The sequence below is a fragment of the Aquarana catesbeiana genome, linkage group LG07, assembly GCF_042186555.1.
Source record: "Aquarana catesbeiana isolate 2022-GZ linkage group LG07, ASM4218655v1, whole genome shotgun sequence".
Classification (NCBI taxonomy): Eukaryota; Metazoa; Chordata; class Amphibia; order Anura; family Ranidae; genus Aquarana; species Aquarana catesbeiana.
Window position 1 is genome coordinate 1,645,516 of NC_133330.1, and position 24,404 is coordinate 1,669,919.

Here is a 24,404-nt window from a genome sequence, read left to right on the forward strand (position 1 = left end):
CATCTAGTGCTTCACAGCAGGATCCAGCCAGGAGAGGGACAGCATCCATGGTGGTGATTGATTCATGCCTTTTTAAAGAGGCGGTCCGGTAAGCCTTCAATCTTTCTGGTGACGGGTCTCACAGCGGTGGAAGTCAGATATCCAGATTGGTGTTTCATGTACCTCACGGACGTTTAATCACTTATATTTTTGTATTTTATGGACATTTTTTGAAGATTAATATGCACATTTTTTATTTGAACAAAATAATTTTATTGCTTGAATATTTTTCACTGTATACTCAAATCCAGCACATGGGGACAAGGTGTTTTGGGGGCTACCCCAAAGCACCCTCCCAATGTTGAGGGCATGTGGCCTGGTACGGTTCAGGAGGGTGGTCCGCTCTCTCGTCCCCCCCTCTTTTCCTGCGGCCTGCCAGGTTGTGTGCTCGGATAAGGGTCTGGTATGGAATTTGGGGGGACCCCCACGTCATTTTTTTTTTTTTTTATTTTGGTTCGGGGTTTCACTGTGGGGAATTCCCATGCCGTTTTTATCAATGAACTTCTATGTCTATTGTCGGACCGGCAATTCATTAATAGCCACGAGTAGTTTAAATGACTTTTTTTCCTTCGAAATGTCATTTTGCTGTCAGACTGTTCTAAACACGGGAAACATGCGCCCCTTTACAGGCATACTATAGACACCCCCCAGGTACGAAATTTAAAGGGATATTACACTTTTATTGTTTGACTTTAAGCATTATTAAAATCACTGTTCCCGAAAAAACCTCCGTTTTTAAAACTTTTTTTTGCATTGATCCATGTCCCCTGGGGCAGGACCCGGGTCCCCAAACCCTTTTTATGACAATAACTTGCATATAAGCCTTTAAAATTAGCACTTTTGATTTCTCCCATATACTTTTAAAGGGTGTTCCGCGGCATTCGAATTTGCCGCGTACACCCCAAATTGTTCGCTGTTCGGCGAACTTGCGAACAGCCAATGTTCGAGTCGAATATGTGTTCGACTCGAACTCGAAGCTCATCCCTAATTCTGTACCTGGTCTTTCTGCCAACTGCAAGTACCTATTTGCTTTGCTCAGTTGGCGCCTGCCCCAACGTGGTGGCCAGGCACTATAGTATTGTGATTAAAAGTCATAGGGGCAAGCGAGTAATGGTAGGCCTGCTTGCTCTATGGGAAAGGAGCTGCTATAGGTGAAGAGCACAGAGGCAGCTATAGTGCCTGGCCACCTGCGTTAGGGGTAAGCGTGACAGCAAGATTGTCCAATGGATCAAACAGGACTCTGTCCAGCATCTCAGGGGGTTCAGAAAGAAGACACAACAGAGGTCGCAGGTTCAGACCCAGATCCTGACAGGTGCACAGCAAATTAATAAAGGCTTTTAATATGTAAGGATATAGGAGGGGGGATGTTCATCGTCTATGGGTTTTAGAAGCATCCTGACCTACGACGAGTGGCATCTCCTGGCATCTCCTGGCAGTGCCCCTTTAGCTCTTCATACCGGGTGCAGGAGAGCTGATCTCAGGTATCACTAACGAAGTCCCCCTCCCCCACCTTTCTCTTTGGACTAGGAGTCCTCGTTCTCATTAGAAGGAAAGGAGCTTCTTCTGCACCATTATTACCTCTAATGAAAACTACTTAGAGCATCTGAATTCCAAATTATTGCAGAAAATGGCGAGTTATCAGAGGGAATATTAGCAGCAAATTCTTACATGAGTCGGAGACACAAAGCCGCCGGTGTCCTGGAAGAATCGGCATTTTATTACGGGGAATTGGCAGTAATGGGGGACGGTGCAGGAGCGGCACCTTTATATAAGAAAGCTTCAGGATCAGGAGAATAAAAAAACCTCCAAAATTTGCTGCTAAATTGGAAAATAATTAGCGCTGCTTGTTTCCCGATGACACGGGGCATTAGCGGGACACAAAACCTTTCTCTTGTTTTTTTTTTTGCCAGAATAGCGTGGCCCGCCTTCCACCGCACAATGGCGTCCAAATTACCAAAATGAGCTCAATTATGGAAGGCAGGAAATGGAGAGAATTATTAAAGAAATCGCTGGGTGGCTGCAAAAGAAGTAATAATAAGTCTTCTGTGATGTGCAGAGAATCCGGCACGGCGGGAAGGCGAGAGGCCGCGGGGGTAGCAAGAGGAAAGAGGGGGACGAGAGCCAAGAGAGGCCAATGTATAGAGAGGAGAGGAATGTATAGAGAGGACGGTATAGAGGGGACAGTATAGAGAGGAAGGTATAGATGGGAATGGATAGAGAGGAAGGTATAGAGAGAAATGTATAGAGGGGAATGTATAGAGAGGAAGGTAAAGAGAGGACGGTATAGAGAGGAAGGTATAGAGAGGAATATATAGAGAGGAATATATAGAGAGGAAGGAACATAGAGGAATGTATAGAGAGGAAGGTATAGAGAGGAAAGTATAGAGAGGAAAGTATAGAGAGGAAAGTATAGAGAGGAAGGTATAGAGAGGCATGTAGAGAGAGGAAGGTAAAGAGAGGAAGGTATAGAGAGGAAGGTATAGAGAGGAAGGTAAAGAGAGGAAGGTATAGAGAGGAAGGTATAGAGAGGAAGGTATAGAGAGGAAGGTATAGAGAGGAATGTATAGAGAGGAAGATAGAGAGGAATGTATAGAGAGGACGGTATAGAGAGGAATATATAGATAGGAAGGTATAGAGAGGAATGTATCGAGAGGAAGGTATAGAGAGGAATGCATAGAGAGGAAGGTAAAGAGAGGAATGTATAGAGAGGACGGTATAGAGAGGAAGGTATAGAGAGGAATGTATAGAGAGGACGGTACAGAGAGGAATGTATAGAGAGGCATGTAGAGAGAGGAAGGTAAAGAGAGGACGGTATAGAGAGGACGGTATAGAGAGGCATGTAGAGAAAGGCATGTAGAGAGAGGACGGTATAGAGGAATGTATAGAGAGGAAAGTATTGAGAGGAAAGTATATAGAGGAAGGTATAGAGAGGAATGTATAGAGAGGAATGTATAGAGAGGAATGTATAGAGAGGAAGGTATAGAGAGGATGGTATAGAGAGGAAGGTATAGAGAGGAAGGTATAGAGTGGAATGTATAGAGGGGAAGGTATAGAGAGGAATGTATAGAGAGGAAGGTATAGAAAGGACGGTATAAAGAGGAATGTATAGAGAGGAAGATATAGAGAGGCATGTATAGAGTGGAATGTATAGAGTGGAATGTATAGAGAGGAAGATATAAAGAGGAAGATATAGAGAGAAATGTATAGAGAGGAAGTTAAAGAGAGGAATGTATAGAGAGGAAGGTATAGAGAGGAAGGTATACAGAAGAAGGCATACAGAGGAATGTATCGAGAGAAAGGTATAGAGAGGATGGAATACAGAGGAATGTATAGAGAGGACGGTATAGAGAGGAAGGTATAGAAAGGATGGTATAGAGAGGAATGTATAGAGAGGACGGTATAGAGAGGAATGTATAGAGTGAAATATATAGAGGAAAGTATAGAGAGAAAGATATTGAGAGGAATGTATCGAGAGGAAGGTATAGAGAGGAATGTATAGAGAGGAATGTATAGAGAGAAAGGTATAGGGAGGAACGTATAGAGAGGACGGTACAGAGAGGAATGTATGGAGAGGACGGTATAGAGAGGAATGTATGGAGAGGCATGTAGAGAGAGGAAGGTAAAGAGAGGATGGTATAGAGAGGAATGTATAGAGAGGAAAGTATAGACAGGAAGGTATAGAGAGGAAGGTATAGAGAGGAAGGAACATAGAGGAATGTATAGAGGGCAATGTATAGAGGGGAATGTATAGAGGGGAATGTATAGAGAGGAATGTATACAGGGGAGGTATAGAGAGGAATGTATAGAGAGGAATGTATAGAGAGGAATGTATAGAGAGGAAGGTATAGAGAGGAAGGTATAGAGAGGAATGTATAGGAAGGAATATATAGAGGGGAATGTATAGAGAGGGAGGTATAGAGAGGAAGGTATAGAGAGGAAGGTATAGAGAGGAATGTATAGGAAGGAATATATAGAGAGGAATGTATAGAGGGCAATGTATAGAGGGGGATGTATAGAGGGGAATGTATAGAGAGGAATGTATACAGGGGAGGTATAGAGAGGAATGTATAGAGAGGAATGTATACAGGGGAGGTATAGAAATGTATGTATAGAGAAATGTATAGAGAGGAATGTATACAGGGGAGGTATAGAGAGGAATGTATAGAGAGGAATGTATAGAGAGGAATGTATACAGGGGAGGTATAGAGAGGAATGTATAGAGAGGAATGTATAGAGAGGAATGTATAGAGGGGAGGTATAGATAGGACGGTGTAGCCATCTGAGCCCCATATAGCAGCCACACACCATGCACCTTTTATTTCACCCTTTGACTGATTAATAGGGAAACATGGAGGTTTCTGGATTCCTCAACACTGAAGACACTCCTGGAACTCCGGAACAATGAGAGCTTCAGGTGAAAGTCCCCGAACATCAGATATCTTCTTTCATGTCAGCTGCAGGATGTACAGTAATGTGTCATTGTAACACTTCCAGGTATTTATTTCCTCCCATAGAGATCACTAGACTTCAATGACATTGCCTTTATCTGATCTCCACTCCACAAGGACAGCACCATCTTTGTACAGCCATCATTCTGGCTCACCATCTACTTTCTGGACTGAGATCAGTTATGGTTCTTGGCTGTGTTCACAAATGTCTCTCACCTTGTGACTTGAAACAAAGTTACAATGTACAGTCTGATCACTGGGGGAGGGGGGACTGAGGGGAGCTGGACCCGGGAGTGCAGATGGAACCATGGAGGACTAAATGGGAACCAGAAGCTCCCCAATGAAGAGGGCTGAGCCCAGGAAGGTTCCCTACCAGAGGAGAGAAGACATGGAGGATCAGAGGAGGTCTTACCATTAAAGCTGACGCTTCGGATGTATTTCAGAAGCTTCTTCCCCACTGGGGGGTCCACGGCTGGGCAGAGTCCGGAGGAGGCGGGGCAGAGGTCTTTGATCATGTTGTGCAGAGCGTGAGCCATGGCGTAGACGGCGTCGATCACAAACTGGACTCGTTCGTCCTGCTCATAGGGGGAGTCTTGGCTAATGCGCTCCTGACCTACAAATGTCCGATACAGGAAACAATGTAACACCCCAATAATCAGATACAGGAGACAATGTAACACCCCAATAATCAGATAAGGAAACAATGTAACACCCCAATAATCAGATAAGGAAACAATGTAACACCACAATAATCAGATACAGGAAACAATGTAACACCCCAATAATCACATAACGAAACAATGTAACACCCCAATAATCAGATAAGGAAACAATGTAACACCCCAATAATCAGATACAGGAAACAATGTAACACCCCAATAATCACATAAGGAAACAATGTAACACCCCAATAATCAGATAAGGAAACAATGTAACACCCCAATAATCAGATAAGGAAACAATGTAACACCCCAATAATCAGCACAGAAATAAGGGGAACATTTTGCATTACTGGAGGACTCCAGACCAACTGCAAGGATCCTTCTCCGCAGCATGCTGGACGGGGACAGGCCTGTCTACTCCGGCTGTGGCTGCTTTCTAATCAGTGTAAGTCTTTGCACAACTTTTGCTTTGATGGAATGTATTTAGCAAAATGAAAATGAAAGTTCAGACTCCAGGCGGATGCTGTAAATATGTTCCCCCCGGGACCCCGGGACTGTCCTCCTCTTATTGTGCACACGATTACCCACCTTAATCCACCCAGCAGAGGTTCCTTTACATTATCTGCAGGGAAGGGAGCTCAGAACAAGAGGCTACAGTCCTGCCAGAGGTGACAATGGGAAATCAGGTGGACTTTAAGGCTCCATTTAGACTCATGTGACTTCAAAATCGTGTGATTTCCATTGCAAAGTTACAGTGCGACTTGATGCGATTTTGATGCAACTTTGGACGAGTGTGACTTTGTTGTGACTTTGGCTTTGACCATGTGACTGTGTGTGCTCTACAAAGTCGCACACAAGCCACATGTATGTCATTTCGGTGCAGCTTTTGATGGTTTACATTGAAGTCTATGGCCCTCATGTCGCATGAAAGTCGGACAAAAGTAGTGCTGGAACTACTTTAAAGTTTCTGCGACTTTAAATCACACAGATATAAATGGTACTCATTGGAAAACATTGGGTGCGACTTGACATGCGACTCCGGGGTCCAAAGCCGCACGAGTGGGGAATGGGGCCTAAGACTTGAGCAGTTGCAATGTTATGTGAATTCCATTAGCAGAGCTCTGATTTTATCTATGGCCTGGAATGAGTCTCCAATAAATCCCTTATAAAGCGGAGATCAGCTGATCCCCTCCTCCATCGCCCCTCTCACAGCCTCACATTGCAGGGTCTCAGCTGGCCGGGATCCAAACTCAGCTCACTAAAATGTCCTTCACAGATAGACAGGCCATGAAAATCTCTTCACAAATCATTCTCTTCCCATCTGTAAGGACCTTCATCTTCCTCTGTCTGTCCGTCAGAAGAAGATGGAGATGGAGGCTCCTTCATACATGGAGATGGAAGAGGAGCACAGATGACACTCAATCAATACAGAAAAGTTACATCCGAGATTAGAACCCAACACAAATCTTCAGCTCAACCAAAGATACACCAGATGGGTAACCTTCCGGGGAAACTAATGGTACCTATCCACTAATGGCCTCCATAAATGTATGGTCTGTATATAGTCATGGCCTCAATAAATTAATGCTCTCTACTGGATTCTTTAAACTATTGATTTCCATAAAATCAGAGTTTCTTTTTTTCTCATGGCACATTAGTTGCATCTCTGATAGCTCCGAGATTGGGAAACCCTTGAGCTTTCGTCTTTAGGATGTCAGGTTGTCTATTGGACATTGGGTTGTCTATAGGAGGTTGCGCTGTCTATAAGATGTTAGGTTGTCTATAGGACATTTGGCTGTCTATAGGACATCAGATTGTCTACAGAATATTGGGTTGTCTATAGGAGGTTTGGGCTGTCTATAGGACATCAGATTGTCTATAGGCTGTCAGGTTGTCTATAGAATATTGGGTTGTCTATAGGAGGTTTGGGCTGTCTATAGGATGTTAGGATGTCTATAGGACATTGGGCTGTCTATAGGACATCAGATTGTCTATAGAATATTGGGTTGTCTATAGAATATTGGGTTGTCTTTAAGACATTGGGGTGTCTATAGGACATCAGATTGTCTATAGGACACTGGGTTAACTATAGGGCATTGGGTTGTCTATAGGACATCAGGTTGTCTATAGAATATTGGGTTGTTTATAGGACATTGGGTTGTCTATAAGACATCAGGTTGTCTATAGAATATTTAGTTGTCTATAGGACATCAGATTGTCTATAGGACATTGGGCTGTCTATAGGACGTTGGGTTGTTATGCCTCATCTTCCCGAGTCTCACATGAATTGCTCTCTGAATAGCAGTCCATGTGTCTGGAGCTCGGGGTTGGTATCTCCAGGACAGGATCACAATGTTTTAGTTTGTATTCATAAACAATCAAGAAATAAAATGGAAAGGAGAGAAAACTCGGCCAGGTAAACATATTGGTCCAAAGTGAAGGCTCTCTGTGAATCGATCTGAGTTTGCAGAAACTTTTCACACAAATTAAGTTTTTGTATCGATCCATTACATATATACTGTATATATATCACATATTGCTGGATCTATAGATATCAGCTAATATTTCACACACCAATGATGACTATGTATCTGGCAAGTCTCGCTTCATCTGCAGATCAGTCATTTCCCTTTGTTGGTTGTGGTAAAAGGCTGGACGGGCACGATCACTAGCACTATTCTTTTCTTCTTCTTTTCTCTTTTTTTTTCCTTTCTTTCTTCCTCTCTATTGGTTGAACTGGATGGACTTGTGCCTTTTTTCAACCAGACCAATTAACTATCAGTAGACAGGATGACAATTTTTGAAGGAACTTTTGAAAAAGCCGCAAAGTTTTTAAATTCAGCTGTCACAGTTTTATAGATGAGAATCTCAAGTGGGTACAATGTGCCAATATTAGGTTTGTGCCCAATACAAATGCCAACTCAGATCTAATGCTGGTGGAACCCCTTCCACCCAACCCTCCTGTCCTGGTCAACCACCAACCACTCAGAACACATCCTTGTTCCTTTTATAGTGAAGGACAAAACATAAATGGGTGTCTCTCCTGTGGTGGTCATATCTCCTTTCTAGGTAAGTCAGTACTTTATGTGCACAAATAAAATCCGATGATCAGGCCGCGGATCCAATGTGGTGTCTACCAGAGTCTATTTCTAAAATATCACTTTTCACTGGACCGACCCTTCAAAGTGAATTTAATTGTTGATTATCACAGATTGGATCATCGTAAGTAACCAGATCAGGTCATTTACAAAATATATTTTTTGTACTAAAGTGAAACATACGGTGCAAAACCAACACTGACTACTACCACCTCCTGCCAACCTCCCCCCAAAGGTTCCTTCAAGAAACTTGTGGTAAGATAACGTGAGATCGGAGATCTTCTCAATGCGATGTGGTAGTTAGAACGTTATCTGAGGTTATGCTGCAGAGACACAAATTATCCAACTGACATTGGCTGTTGTCTTTGAGTGTTCCTCCTAATTGCTGCGGTTACCTGGGAATAAGTCCTATATATTAAAGCGTAGCCAAAAGTGAAGCCGTGTCATCGATACGCCGTCTCCTCCTCACCCTCTACAATGCTCATTATTGATCTGGAGTTTCTCCAATACCTCTGGGACCATTGATCAGTGGCGGGAATGTGTTACCTGTACACTTGCGGTCTGTGTCCTCTTTCTTTGAGCCGGTAATGGTTAGCTTGCAGTTAAAGTTCTCTTCCCAATATTCAGCGAACCAAACATTCCTGCGATTATTCTCCAAGGTGCGCGATGTGAAATACGCATCAAAGCCTGAAGAGAGAGCAGAGAACCGGGGACACATCAATATAAAGCTGGATACATCAATACAAAGCCGGACACATCCATACAAAGCGGGACACATCCATACAAAGCGGGACACATCCATACAAAGCGGGACACATCCATACAAAGCGGGACACATCAATACCAAGTGGGATAAATCAATACAAAGGGGGATACATCAATATAAAGTGGGAAACATCCATACAAAGCGGGACACATCCATACAAAGCGGGACACATCAATACCAAGTGGGATAAATCAATACAAAGGGGGATACATCAATATAAAGTGGGAAACATCCATACAAAGCGGGACACATCCATACAAAGCGGGACACATCAATATAAAGCGGGACACATCAATATAAAGCGGGACACATCAATACAAAGCGGGACACATCCATACAAAGCGGGACACATCCATACAAAGCGGGACACATCCATACAAAGCGGGACACATCAATATAAAGCGGGACACATCCATACAAAGCGGGACACATCCATACAAAGCGGGACACATCCATACAAAGCGGGAAACATCAATATAAAGCGGGACACATCTATACAAAGCGGGACACATCAATACAAAGCGGGACACATCCATACAAAGCGGGACACATCCATATAAAACGGGACACATCCATACAAAGCGGGACACATCCATACAAAGCGGGACACATCAATACAAAGCGGGACACATCAATACAAAGCGGGACACATCAATACAAAGCGGGACACATCCATATAAAGCGGGACACATCAATACAAAGCGGGACACATCATTATAAAGCGGGACACATCCATACAAAGCGGAAAACATCAATACAAAGCGGGACACATCCATACAAAGCGGGACACATCCATACAAAGGGAGATACATCAATATAAAGCGGGACACATCCATACAAAGCGGGACACATCCATACAAAGCGGGACACATCCATACAAAGCGGGAAACATCAATATAAAGCGGGACACATCAATACAAAGCGGGACACATCCATACAAAGCGGGACACATCCATACAAAGCGGGACACATCCATACAAAGCGGGACACATCCATATAAAACGGGACACATCCATACAAAGCAGGACACATCAATACAAAGCGGGACACATCAATACAAAGCGGGACACATCGATATAAAGCGGGACACATCAATACAAAGCGGGACACATCCATACAAAGCGGGACACATCAATACAAAGCGGGACACATCAATACAAAGCGGGACACATCCATATAAAGCGGGACACATCAATACAAAGCGGGACACATCAATATAAAGCGGGACACATCAATACAAAGCGGGACACATCCATACAAAGCGGAAAACATCAATACAAAGCGGGACACATCAATACAAAGCGGGACACATCAATACAAAGCGGGACACATCCATACAAAGGGAGATACATCAATATAAAGGGGGATACATCGTGTCATGATGTTCGAAGTGTATGTACAGCCAAACTTTTGTCTTAGTTTTGGAAAGAGTGTACAAGGGATAGAACCCCTGTCAGTATTTTACTGCTATCTGGAGCTCTATTAGAGAGATTTCCCCTCACTTCCTGTCCTGTTGACAATGATTTACCAGACAGGGAACAGCAACACAGACAGAAATAAAATGCTTGTCTTTAGTAGAGAAGGAGAAGGCAAGTAATGTCACTTTTCTTTATTTCTCTCTGTGGCTATGTTGCAAATTCTCTCTTACTTCCTGTTTGGTGAAAATGTTATCAGCAGGACAGGAAGTGAGGGAAAAATCTCTCTAACTGAGCAATAAAAAACAAAAATGAGCTCTTACCCTCCCCCACTTTTTGTAAAACTAGAAAGAAAAGTTTTTGGCTTGATATTCACTTTAACTTTTGGACTTGGAACGTAAGAGATCCGTCCTAAAAAACGTCAACAGAGGTGTGAGGACGTATCTCTTATGTCCTTCCCCTCCCCCCTCCCCCAAGAGGTGTGAGGACGCATCTCTTATGTCCTTCCCCTCCCCCCTCCCCCAAGAGGTGTGAGGACGCATCTCTTATGTCCTTCCCCTCCCCCCTCCCCCAAGAGGTGTGAGGACGTATCTCTTATGTCCTTCCCCTCCCCCCTCCCCCAAGAGGTGTGAGGACGCATCTCTTATGTCCTTCCCCTCCCCCCTCCCCCAAGAGGTGTGAGGACGTATCTCTTATGTCCTTCCCCTCCCCCCTCCCCCAAGAGGTGTGAGGACGTATCTCTTATGTCCTTCCCCTCCCCCCTCCCCCAAGAGGTGTGAGGACGCATCTCTTATGTCCTTCCCCTCCCCCAAGAGGTGTGAGGACGTATTGCTTATGTCCTTCCCCTCCCCCCTCCCCCCAAGAGGTGTGAGGACGCATCTCTTATGTCCTTCCCCTCCCCCAAGAGGTGTGAGGACGTATTGCTTATGTCCTTCCCCTCCCCCCTCCCCCAAGAGGTGTGAGGACGCATCTCTTATGTCCTTCCCCTCCCCCCTCCCCCAAGAGGTGTGAGGACGCATCTCTTATGTCCTTCCCCTCCCCCAAGAGGTGTGAGGACGTATTGCTTATGTCTTTCCCCTCCCCCCTCCCCCAAGAGGTGTGAGGACGCATCTCTTATGTCCTTCCCCTCCCCCCTCCCCCAAGAGGTGTGAGGACGCATCTCTTATGTCCTTCCCCTCCCCCAAGAGGTGTGAGGACGTATTGCTTATGTCCTTCCCCTCCCCCCTCCCCCCAAGAGGTGTGAGGATGCATCTCTTATGTCCTTCCCCTCCCCCAAGAGTTGTGAGGACGTATCTCTTATGTCCTTCCCCTCCCCCCTCCCCCAAGAGGTGTGAGGACGCATCTCTTATGTCCTTCCCCTCCCCCCTCCCCCAAGAGGTGTGAGGACGCATCTCTTATGTCCTTCCCCTCCCCCAAGAGTTGTGAGGACGTATCTCTTATGTCCTTCCCCTCCCCCCTCCCCCAAGAGGTGTGAGGACGTATCTCTTATGTCCTTCCCCTCCCCCCTCCCCCAAGAGGTGTGAGGACGCATCTCTTATGTCCTTCCCCTCCCCCCTCCCCCAAGAGGTGTGAGGACGCATCTCTTATGTCCTTCCCCTCCCCCAAGAGGTGTGAGGACGTATTGCTTATGTCCTTCCCCTCCCCCCTCCCCCAAGAGGTGTGAGGACGCATCTCTTATGTCCTTCCCCTCCCCCCTCCCCCAAGAGGTGTGAGGACGCATCTCTTATGTCCTTCCCCTCCCCCAAGAGGTGTGAGGACGTATTGCTTATGTCCTTCCCCTCCCCCCTCCCCCCAAGAGGTGTGAGGATGCATCTCTTATGTCCTTCCCCTCCCCCCTCCCCCAAGAGTTGTGAGGACGTATCTCTTATGTCCTTCCCCTCCCCCCTCCCCCAAGAGGTGTGAGGACGCATCTCTTATGTCCTTCCCCTCCCCCCTCCCCCAAGAGGTGTGAGGACGCATCTCTTATGTCCTTCCCCTCCCCCAAGAGTTGTGAGGACGTATCTCTTATGTCCTTCCCCTCCCCCCTCCCCCAAGAGGTGTGAGGACGCATCTCTTATGTCCTTCCCCTCCCCCCTCCCCCAAGAGGTGTGAGGACGCATCTCTTATGTCCTTCCCCTCCCCCAAGAGTTGTGAGGACGTATCTCTTATGTCCTTCCCCTCCCCCCATTACCAACAATTACTGGCTGTCAGATTGCTCTCCTGTGTAAAGAGTTGACACTTCCAGACGATTCGTCATCCGAGAAATACAATGTAACAATATTTGCTTCTTTGTATTCGTACCTCTGAGATCTCATCTGCATAGAACGTCATTCACAGAAAATTCACATTATTTATATGTAAATAAAAGGTTTTCCTGACAATCTCCTTATTAACCCTTCGCTGATCCGCCCCAATCAACAAACTCCTCCCCCTTCCACTCATTATATATATTCATGGCTTTATTTTTCTTTTATTTTCTTATTTTTTTTTAGAGATTTGAATATCAGGAAATCTCACAAATAAACTGCATTGTATTATAACGGATTTCCTGTCATCAGTGATCTTTCTCTGTCAGCTTACCTTCTCCTCGTGTTCATCTCTAGAGACCATCCACTCTCACCCGACTACGGCTTTTATAATCTCTCCTCTATCATGGCTCCACCCCTGGCCCTATCAGAGAACTCTGTATCTACCTCTGCATTGCAGGCCAGCAGTGCTGATCAAACTTTGTGTGTTTGTCTTCCTGTTCCTGCCTGCCGTGTGCTCTGCGTTTGTCTCTGTTACCGACCTTGGCGTGTTCTCGACTGTCCCTGTGACCCTGAACCTCGCTGTGAACTCTGTAGTCCTTGTCTGCTTGTGGCCCTGACCTTGGCTTATTCCCTTACTATCCCTATCCTCCTGTTCCCTACTGTGGGTGTGAGCTGGGGGACCCTGGGGGCCGCGACCTGGAGCCCGTTACAACCCAGTCCATCCTCACCACTAGGGGCTCTGGTGAACATCTACCGGTTCTTAGACTCCGCGCCCTGGAGAATCCGTGTGGGTCCGTGTGGGTGTTCTAGCGGCCCTGCCTTCCTTTACCATCCTGACCCCCATCCGCAGCAGTCAGCCGTAGGGACCACTACCTTGTGGTGAACTCCTGATCCCTACGGTGTGCCTCTGTCACCTGGACTCAGGTGACCTGACAATTCCATAACGCTGTAAAGTTCTATAAATCCTCAATAATAATAATAATAATAATAAAAATAAATGCATCCCTTTGCCATGCTTTGTACCGGAACCATCGGGCGCCATTTCAATGGGAAAAATGATCAAATAAAAAGATACATTTTATCTCCAATAAGATTATTGACGGTGGTAGTAGACTCCACCCAGGTAGTATTAGACTCCACCCAGGTGGTATTAAACTCCGCCCAGGTGGTAGTAGACTCCGCCCAGGTGGTAGTAGACTCCATCCAGGTGGTAGTAGACTCCGCCCAGGTGGTAGTAGACTCCGCCCAGGTGGTAGTAGACTCCGCCCAGGTAGTATTAGACTCCGCCCAGGTGGTATTAGACTCCGCCCAGGTGGTAGTAGACTCCGCCCAGGTAGTATTAGACTCCGCCCAGGTGGTAGTAGACTCCACCCAGGTAGTATTAGACTCCGCCCAGGTGGTAGTAGACTCCGCCCAGGTAGTATTAGACTCCGCCCAGGTGGTAGTAGACTCCGCCCAGGTGGTATTAGACTCCGCCCAGGTGGTATTAGACTCCGCCCAGGTGGTAGTAGACTCCGCCCAGGTGGTAGTAGACTCCGTCCAGGTGGTAGTAGACTCCGCCCAGGTGGTATTAGACTCCGCCCAGGTAGTATTAGACTCCGCCCAGGTGGTAGTAGACTCCGCCCAGGTAGTATTAGACTCCGCCCAGGTGGTAGTAGACTCCGCCCAGGTAGTATTAGACTCCGCCCAGGTGGTAGTAGACTCCGCCCAGGTGGTAGTAGACTCCGCCCAGGTAGTATTAGACTCCGCCCAGGTGGTAGTAGACTCCACCCAGGTAGTATTAGACTCCGCCCAGGTGGTATTAGACTCCGCCCAGGTGGTTTAGGCGATAATGTGCGCATGATTGGCGACTTACCTGTGAAAGGTAACCAACCCTCCAGCGCTGCGATTTCACAGGCGCTTCAATCTTCATCTGGTTCTCCTTCCAGCTTTTGTCTATTTGGCCTCTTGAGTGGCTGGGCCGCAATGATGTCACTACAGCGCATGGAAGTCGCGTCACCGATCACATGCTGAGCTGCGCATGCATGGATCAGTGAACATTACAGCTGACAGGCAGGAGGAAGCTTTACAGCAGAAGAGACCAATCGGTGGGTTCCGCCCCCCCCAAGTCAGCAGCTACCAATCCTGTACAGATACTGGAGCTCCTGACTATTGGGACCTTTACCTGTCCTGGAATCCAGCAATGTCGGCACCCAGCCAATCAGCTCTTAGGTGCCGCCACCATTTACCTTGCACCTTCACAGTCAGATCCCTACTGCGCGTGCGTGGAGCGTGCATTTCTGAATGGCCCGATGGCAGGGGAAGGAGGAGGGGGGCCGAACTTCTGAGCGATCTCCGGTACCCAGGTACCCGCCCCCCCAGGAGGGGGGAGGAGTCAGATAAGAGCTTCTCCTTTTGGGCGGAGCTCCACTTTAATACCACATTGGCCAAAACATATTCTATAGAAAATAAAATAATTGCAAACAATCTTCAAAAAGAAAGCTGAGCCTCTCCCATCACAAAACAACAAACGATCCATCAGAGCGACTCCTCGAATCCATCCAATCAGAGCGACTCCTCCAATCCATCCAATCAGAGCGACTCCTCGAATCCATCCAATCAGAGCGACTCCTCCAATCCATCCAATCAGAGCGACTCCTCCAATCCATCCAATCAGAGCGACTCCTCCAATCCATCCAATCAGAGCGACTCCTCCAATCCATCCAATCAGAGGGACTCCTCGAATCCATCCAATCAGAGCGACTCCTCCAATCCATCCAATCAGAGCGACTCCTCGAATCCATCCAATCAGAGCGACTCCTCGAATCCATCCAATCAGAGCGACTCCTCGAATCCATCCAATCAGAGCAACTCCTCGAATCCATCCAATCATGGGACTCCTCCAATCCATCCAATCAGAGGGACTCCTCCAATCCATCCAATCAGAGGGACTCCTCCAATCCATCCAATCAGAGCGACTCCTCCAATCCACCCAATCAGAGCGACTCCTCGAATCCATCCAATCAGAGCGACTCCTCCAATCCATCCAATCAGAGCGACTCCTCCAATCCATCCAATCAGAGCGACTCCTCCAATCCATCCAATCAGAGCGACTCCTCGAATCCATCCAATCAGAGCAACTCCTCCAATCCATCCAATCAGAGCGACTCCTCGAATCCATCCAATCAGAGGGACTCCTCCAATCCATCCAATCAGAGCGACTCCTCCAATCCATCCAATCAGAGGGACTCCTCCAATCCATCCAATCAGAGGGACTCCTCGAATCCATCCAATCAGAGCAACTCCTCCAATCCATCCAATCAGAGCAACTCCTCCAATCCATCCAATCAGAGCAACTCCTCCAATCCATCCAATCAGAGCGACTCCTCCAATCCATCCAATCAGAGGGACTCCTCCAATCCATCCAATCAGAGGGACTCCTCCAATCCATCCAATCAGAGGGACTCCTCCAATCCATCCAATCAGAGGGACTCCTCCAATCCATCCAATCAGAGCGACTCCTCGAATCCATCCAATCAGAGCGACTCCTCCAATCCATCCAATCAGAGCGACTCCTCCAATCCATTCAATCAGAGGGACTCCTCGAATCCATCCAATCAGAGCGACTCCTCCAATCCATCCAATCAGAGGGACTCCTCCAATCCATCCAATCAGAGGGACTCCTCCAATCCATCCAATCAGAGCGACTCCTCCAATCCATCCAATCAGAGGGACTCCTCCAATCCATCCAATCAGAGGGACTCCTCCAATCCATCCAATCAGAGCGACTCCTCGAATCCATCCAATCAGAGGGACTCCTCCAATCCATCCAATCAGAGGGACTCCTCGAATCCATCCAATCAGAGCTGCCTCTACAATCGATCACAATATGATAATATGATTGTTATCAGCCCTCGGGTCTTTCCTCACAGTCCATGGAGCAACGTCACTTCCCTCATCACATTCCTAATGACAGGAGGACCTCGTTGGCGGTTGTCTTCGTTGGCGGCTGTCCTCGTTGGCGGCTGTCCTCGTTGGTGGCTGTCCACGTTACGTTGGCGGCTGTCCTCGGCGGCTGTCCTCGTTGGCGGCTGTCCTCATTAGCGGCTGTTCTCGTTATCGGTTGTCCTCGTTGGCGGCTGTCCTCATTGGCGGCTGTCCTCGTTGGCGGCTGTCCTCGTTGGTGGCTGTCCACGTTACGTTGGCGGCTGTCCTCGGCGGCTGTCCTCGTTGGCGGCTGTCCTCATTAGCGGCTGTTCTCGTTATCGGTTGTCCTCGTTGGCGGCTGTCCTCGTTGGCGTTGTCCTCGTTGGCGGCTGTCCTCGTTGGCGGCTGTCCTAGTTGGCGGCTGTCCTCATTGTCGGCTGTCCTCGTTAGCGGCTGTCCTCGTTGGCGGCTGTCCTCGTTGGCGTTGTCCTCGTTGGCGGCTGTCCTCGTTGGCGTTGTCCTCGTTGGCGGCTGTCCACGTTACGTTGGCGGCTGTCCTCGTTGGCGGCTGTCCTCGTTGGCGGCTGTCCTTGTTACTGTTGTCCTCGTTGGTGGCTGTCCACATTACGTTGGCGGCTGTCCTCGTTGGCGGCTGTCCTCGTTGGCGGCTGTCCTCATTAGCGGCTGTCCTCATTAGTGGCTGTTCTCGTTATCGGTTGTCCTCGTTGGCGGCTGTCCTCGTTGGCGGCTGTCCTCGTTGCCTTTGTCCTCGTTGGCGGCTGTCCTCGTTGGTGGCTGTCCTCATTGGCGGCTGTCCTCGTTGGCGGCTGTCCTCGTTACTGTTGTCCTCGTTGGTGGCTGTCCACATTATGTTGGTGGCTGTCCTCGGCGGCTGTCCTCGTTGGCGGCTGTCCTCATTAGCGGCTGTTCTCGTTATCGGTTGTCCTCGTTGGCGGCTGTCCTCGTTGGCGGCTGTCCTCGTTGGCGTTGTCCTCGTTGGCGGCTGTCCTCGTTGGCGGCTGTCCTCGTTAGCGTTGTCCTCATTGGTGGCTGTCCTCGTTGGCGTTGTCCTCGTTGGCGGCTGTCCTCATTGGTGTCTGTCCTCGTTAGCGTTCTCCTCATTGGCAGTTGTCCTCCTTGGTGGCTGTCCTCATTGGCAGCTGTCCTCGTTAGCGGCTGTCCTCATTAGCGGCTGTCTATGTTACGTTGGTGGCTGTCCTCATTGGCGGCTGTCCTCGTTGGCGGCTGTTCTTATTAGCGGCTGTCCTCGTTGGCGGCTGTCCTCGTTGGCGGCTGTCTACGTTACGTTGGCGGCTGTCCTCGTTGGCGGCTGTCCTCGTTGGCGGCTGTCCTCATTAGTGGCTGTCCACGTTGGCTGCTGTCCTCGTTGGTGGCTGTCCTCGTTGGTGGCTGTCCTCGTTGGCGGCTGCCCTCGTTGGCGGTTGTCCTCGTTAGCGGCTGTCCTCATTGGTGGTTGTCCTCATTAGCGGCTGTCCTCGTTGGCGGTTGTCCTCGGCGGTTGTCCTCGTTAGCGGTTGTCTTCAATAGCGGCTGTCCTCATTGGCGGCTATCCTCGTTGGCGGCTGTCCTCGTTGGCGGCTGTCCTCGTTGGCGGCTGTCCTCGTTGGCGGTTGTCCTCATTAGTGGCTGTCCTCGTTGGCGGTTGTCCTACTTGGCGGCTGTCCTCGTTAGCGGTTGTCTTCAATAGTGGCTGTCCTCATTGGCGGCTATCCTCGTTGGCGGCTGTCCTCGTTGGCGGCTGTCCTCGTTGGCGGTTGTCCTACTTGGCGGCTGTCCACGTTGGTGGTTGTCCTCGTTAGCGGCTATCCTCGGCAGTTGTCCTCATTGGCGGTTGTCCTCGTTAGTGGCTGTCCTCGTTAGCGGCTGTCCTCGTTAGCGGCTGTCCTCGTTAGCGGCTGTCCTCATCGGTTGTCCTCGTTAGCGGCTGTCCTCGTTGGCGGCTGTCCTCAGCGGCTGTCCTCGTTGGCGGTTGTCCTCGTTAGCGGCTGTCCTCGTTAGCGGTTGTCTTCATTAGCGGCTGTCCTCATTAGTGGCTGTCCTCGTTAGTGGTTGTCTTCATTAGAGGCTGTCCTCGTTGGCGGCTGTCCTCGTTAGCGGTTGTCTTCATTAGCGGCTGTCCTCGTTAGTGGTTGTCTTCATTAGAGGCTGTCCTCGTTGGCGGCTGTCCTCGTTGGCGGCTGTCCTCCTTGGCGGTTGTCCTTGTTGGCGGCTGTCCTTGTTGGCGGTTGTCCTAGGCGGTTGTCCTCGTTAGCGGTTGTCTTCATTAGCGGCTGTCCTCGTTAGCGGCTGTCCTCGTTGGCGGCTGTCCTCGTTGGCGGTTGTCCTCATTAGCGGCTGTTCTTGTTGGCGGTTGTCCTCTTTGGCGGCTGTCCTCATTGGTGTCCTCATGGCTGTCCTCGTTCGTTGGCGGTTGTCCTCATTGGCGGTTGTCCTCGTTAATGGCTGTCCTCGTTAGCGGTTGTCTTCATTAGCAGCTGTCCTCGTTGGTGGCTGTCCTCGTTGGCGTTGTCCTCGTTGGTGGCTGTCCTCGTTGGCGTTGTCCTCGTTGGCGGCTGTCCTCGTTGGCGGCTGTCCTCATTGGTGGCTGTCCTCGTTGGCGTTGTCCTCGTTAGCGGCTGTCCTCGTTGGCGGTTGTCCTCGGCGGTTGTCCACATTGGCGGTTGTCCTCGTTAGCGGTTGTCTTCATTAGCGGCTGTCCTCGTTAGCGGCTGTCCTCGTTGGCGGCTGTCCTCGTTGGCGGCTGTCCTCATTAGCAGCTGTCACTCAGGATTAATTAGACCCTTTCAGGTGCTCTTTGAATCATTGACATGCGTCTTTGCTTGTCGATCTCACAATTACTGTATCAGAAAATCTTTCCTGGAATAAATCACAGAAGATTTCTAATTACTATCGATCGTCTATGGCTGGTGAACAACGAGAGGCTCCGCAACTACAACTCCCATCATCCTCATCCAAGGACATCGTTCACTATCAGCAATGCATTATGGGGGAGGAAGACTCTCATCATCCAGGATCGTAGTACGGCCTCGATCGCTCTCTTTACCAGGAGTTTGGCTTTTATTCGATGTGTTCATTCACAGGAATGCGTTTACAGACGTCTTAGGAGAGGAGCGTCTAGAGACAGAAAAAAGAAAACCCATCCCCCGTACATTCAGGAGACGAGCGCTGAGCAGAAAATACTCTTCATGCATTAAAGGTGCACTGGAGCGTAAACGCATTCCAATACTAATATCAGAAGGGATCACATTAATGCTCCAACGCTTGACGTGACTAAATGTGACGAAACGCACCGAAACGGTTGTGTAGTATATTTGTAGCAGGCGTTGTGTAGTAATAGATGTATTGTAGTAACTAGCAGGTGTTGTGTAGTGTGTGCTCATCCATGTGCGGGTGATTTGTCGGTGATTTGTCGGCGTGGGGGGCGATGTCTTCGGATAGCAGAAGACTCTCTATAGGGGGGCGCTCTTAACACGCTTGTGTCATCCTCAGGTTGTCCCCCCGCGGTGCCGCCATTCTCTCCTGTCCCCGGGGGAGATGATTCTTGGCTGATAAATAATTCAGCCGGTGAATTTATCTGCAGCGTGAAGTGCGGCGGGAGGGAGCAAAGTCCACCGAACGTCTCCACCGCCAAGTGCCTCGTATAGAGGAAGCCATCTGTGCCAGAGAAAGAGTGCGTGTCACCCTCCACACCGGGGTCAGCGACCGGGAAGACGAATATAATACATGGAAGAGCCAGAGAAGAGACACCGAGAACCCGAACACATCGAGGTCAGCAGCTAGGAAGACGAATGCTGGAGGACTGTCCTCCTTCCTCTATAACTCTCCTCTCCTGAGGATTTGGTTGTTCTAAGTATACAGTGAGTAAAATAAGTATTTGATCCCCAAACAAAACATGACTTAGTAGTTGGTGGAGAAACTCTTGTTGGTGATCACAGAGGTCGGACGTTTCTTGTAGGTGGTGATCAGGTTTGCACACATCTCAGGAGGGATTTTGGTCCACTCTTCTCTACAGATCTTCTCTAGACCCTTAAGGTTTCTTGGCTGTCTCTTGGCAACTCAAAGTTTCAGCTCCTCCATACATTTCCTATAGGATTAAGGTCTGGAGACTGGATAGGCCACTCCATGACCTTCATGTGCTTCTTCCTGAGGCACTCCTTTGTTGACTTGGTGGTATGTTTTGGGTCATTGTCATGCTGGAAGACCCATCCATGACCCATCTTCAGTGTTCTGGATGAGGGAAGAAGGTTCTCCTCCAAGATCTTACAATACATGGCCCCGTCCATTGGCCCCTCAATGCGGCAAAGTCGGCCTGAACCTTTATCAGAGATACAGCCCCAAATCATCATGTTTCCCTCTCCGTATGTGACTGTAGGGATGATATGACTGTAGGGATGATATGACTGTAGGGATGATATGACTGTAGGGATGGTGTGTGACTGTAGGGATGATGTGTGACTGTAGGGATGGGGTGTGACTATAGGGATGGTGTGTGACTGTAGGGATGATGTGTGACTGTAGGGATGATGTGTGACTGTAGGGATGGTGTGTGACTGTAGGGATGGTGTGTGACTGTAGGGATGATGTGTGACTGTAGGGATGATGTGTGACTGTAGGGATGGTGTGTGACTGTAGGGATGGTGTGTGACTGTAGGGATGATGTGACTGTAGGGATGATGTGTGACTGTAGGGATGATGTGTGACTGTAGGGATGGTGTGTGACTGTAGGGATGATGTGACTGTAGGGATGATGTGTGACTGTAGGGATGGTGTGTGACTGTAGGGATGATGTGACTGTAGGGATGATGTGTGACTGTAGGGATGGTGTGTGACTGTAGGGATGATGTGTGACTGTAGGGATGATGTGTGACTGTAGGGATGGTGTGTGACTGTAGGGATGATGTGTGACTGTAGGGATGGTGTGTGACTGTAGGGATGGTGTGTGACTGTAGGGATGATGTGACTGTAGGGATGGTGTGTGACTGTAGGGATGATGTGACTGTAGGGATGATGTGACTGTAGGGATGATGTTCTTAGGGTCATAGTCAGCATTTTTCTTCCTCCAAACACGGCGAGTCGAGTTGATACCAAAGAGCTGAATTTTGTTCTCATCTGACCACAGAACTTTCTCCTTCTCTGAATCATTTAGATGTTGATTGGTAGACTTCAGACGTTCCTCTACATGTGTCTTCCTGAGGGGGGACCTTGCGGGGGCTGCAGGATTTCAATCCATGGTGGTGTATTGTGTTACCAATGGTTTGTTTGGTGACTGTGGTCCCAACTGCCTTGAGATCCTTCACAAGCTCCTCCCGTGTAGTTCTGGGCGGATCCCTCACTTTTCTTATGACCATCCTCACCCCATGAGGAGAAATCTTGCATGGAGCTCCAGACCGAGGGCGATCGATGGTTATTTTGTATTTCTTCCATTTGTGAATAATCACTCCAACAGTTGTCTCCTTCTCACCAAGCTTCTTGCTGATGGTCTTGTAGCCCATTCCAGCCTTGTGCAGGTCTACAATCTTCTCCCTGACGTCCTCTGACAGATCTTTGGTCTTCTCCATGATGGTGAGGATTGGATGGAAGAAAGAGATTCTGTGGACAGGTGTCTTTTATACACATAACGAGTTGTCGTTAGGAGAACCTTCTCACATTGACAGGACTAATCTGTGTACCACATGAGCCCCTACTGTAGTGTCTGTGTATACTCCATATATACCCCCCATATATACTATATACACTCTCTATATACTCCATATATACCCCCCATATATACTATATACACTCTCTATATACACTCTCTATATACTCCATATATACCCCCCATATATACTATATACACTCTCTATATACTCCATATATACTATATACACTCTCTATATACTCCATATTTACCCCCATATATACTATATACACTCTCTATATACTCCATATATACCCCCCATATATACTATATACACTCTCTATATACTCCATATATACCCCCATATATACTATATACACTCTCTATATACTCCATATATACCCCCATATATACTATATACACTCTCTATATACTCCATATATACTATATACACTCTCTATATACTCCATATATACCCCCCATATATACTATATACACTCTCTATATACTCCATATATACTATATACACTCTCTATATACTCCATATATACCCCCATATATACTATATACACTCTCTATATACTCTATATATACCCCCCATATATACTATATACACTCTCTATATACTCCATATATACTATATACACTCTCTATATACTCCATATATACTATATACACTCTCTATATACTCCATATATACTATATACACTCTCTATATACTCCATATATACCCCCCATATATACTATATACACTCTCTATATACTCCATATATACTATATACACTCTCTATATACTCCATATATACCCCCCATATATACTATATACACTCTCTATATACCCCCCATATATACTATATACACTCTCTATATACTCCATATATACCCCCCATATATACTATATAGACTCTCTATATACTCCATATATACCCCCCATATATACTATATACACTCTCTATATACTCCATATATACCCCCCATATATACTATATACACTCTCTATATACTCCATATATATACTATATACACTCTCTATATACTCCATATATACTATATACACTCTCTATATACTCCATATATACCCCCATATATACCATATACACTCTCTATATACTCCATATATACTATATACACTCTCTATATACTCCATATATACTATATACACTCTCTATATACTCCATATACTATATACACTCTCTATATACTCCATATATACCCCCCATATATACTATATACACTCTCTATATACCCCCATATATACTATATACACTCTCTATATACTCCATATATACCCCCCATATATACTATATACACTCTCTATATACTCCATATATACTATATACACTCTCTATATACTCCATATATACCCCCCATATATACTATATACACTCTCTATATACCCCCCATATATACTATATACACTCTCTATATACTCCATATATACCCCCATATATACTATATAGACTCTCTATATACTCCATATATACCCCCCATATATACTATATACACTCTCTATATACTCCATATATATACTATATACACTCTCTATATACTCCATATATACTATATACACTCTCTATATACTCCATATATACCCCCATATATACTATATACACTCTCTATATACCCCCCATATATACTATATACACTCTCTATATACTCCATATATACCCCCCATATATACTATATACACTCTCTATATACCCCCCATATATACTATATACACTCTCTATATACTCCATATATACCCCCCATATATACTATATACACTCTCTATATACCCCCCATATATACTATATACACTCTCTATATACTCCATATATACCCCCATATATACTATATACACTCTCTATATACTCCATATATACCCCCCATATATACTATATAGACTCTCTATATACTCCATATATACCCCCCATATATACTATATACACTCTCTATATAATCCATATATACACTCTCTATATACTCCATATATACTATATACACTCTCTATATACTCCATATATATACCCCCCATATATACTATATACACTCTCTATATAAACACGGCGAGTCGAGTTGATACCAAAGAGCTGAATTTTGTTCTCATCTGACCACAGAACTTTCTCCCAATCCTTCTCTGAATCATTTAGATGTTGATTGGTAGACTTCAGACGTTCCTCTACATGTGTCTTCCTGAGGGGGAGGACCTTGCGGGGGCTGCA

The 24,404-nt window shown here is 47.0% G+C and overlaps 1 protein-coding gene across 1 annotated transcript in view; it reads right to left on the reverse strand.

The window, feature by feature from the left end:
- GRM7 (glutamate metabotropic receptor 7) overlaps window positions 1-24,404 on the reverse strand; it is a 578,795-nt gene that overhangs the window by 203,190 nt on the left and 351,201 nt on the right. The window contains 2 exon segments of the mRNA XM_073591511.1: window positions 4,900-5,100; window positions 8,794-8,934. Coding sequence (XP_073447612.1) covers window positions 4,900-5,100; window positions 8,794-8,934 — 342 coding nt within the window.